The sequence below is a fragment of the Charadrius vociferus genome, unplaced genomic scaffold (genome assembly GCF_000708025.1).
Source record: "Charadrius vociferus isolate BGI_N301 unplaced genomic scaffold, ASM70802v2 C15099233, whole genome shotgun sequence".
In the NCBI taxonomy this organism is placed as follows: Eukaryota; Metazoa; Chordata; class Aves; order Charadriiformes; family Charadriidae; genus Charadrius; species Charadrius vociferus.
Window position 1 is genome coordinate 1 of NW_009655011.1, and position 372 is coordinate 372.

Here is a 372-nt window from a genome sequence, read left to right on the forward strand (position 1 = left end):
GGAGAAGAACAACAGCCGCATCAAGCTGGGGCTCAAGAGCCTCGTCAGCAAAGGCACCCTGGTGCAGACCAAGGGCACCGGCGCCTCCGGCTCTTTCCGCCTGAGCAAGAAGCCCGGGGAAGTGAAGGAGAAAGCCCCCAAGAAGCGGGCAGCCGTGGCCAAGCCCAAGAAGCCGGCGGCCAAGAAGCCCGCCAGCGCCGCCAAGAAGCCCAAGAAGGCAGCGGCCGTGAAGAAAAGCCCCAAGAAAGCCAAGAAACCTGCAGCTGCCGCTTCCAAGAAAGCAGCCAAGAGCCCCAAGAAAGCAGCCAAGGCAGGCCGCCCCAAGAAGGCAGCCAAGAGCCCGGCCAAGGCGAAGGCGGTGAAGCCCAAAGC

General features: G+C 63.7%; 1 protein-coding gene across 1 annotated transcript; it reads left to right on the plus strand.

Moving 5' to 3' along the window:
• Positions 1–4: 4 nt before the first annotated feature.
• LOC104293661 (histone H1.01) lies at positions 5–364 on the plus strand (the record flags this gene model as incomplete). The annotated part of the gene is made up of 1 exon (XM_009893179.1): positions 5–364. A coding segment is annotated over one exon (360 nt), but the record flags the coding sequence as incomplete, so codon positions are not given.
• Between the last annotated feature and the right edge of the window lie 8 nt (positions 365–372).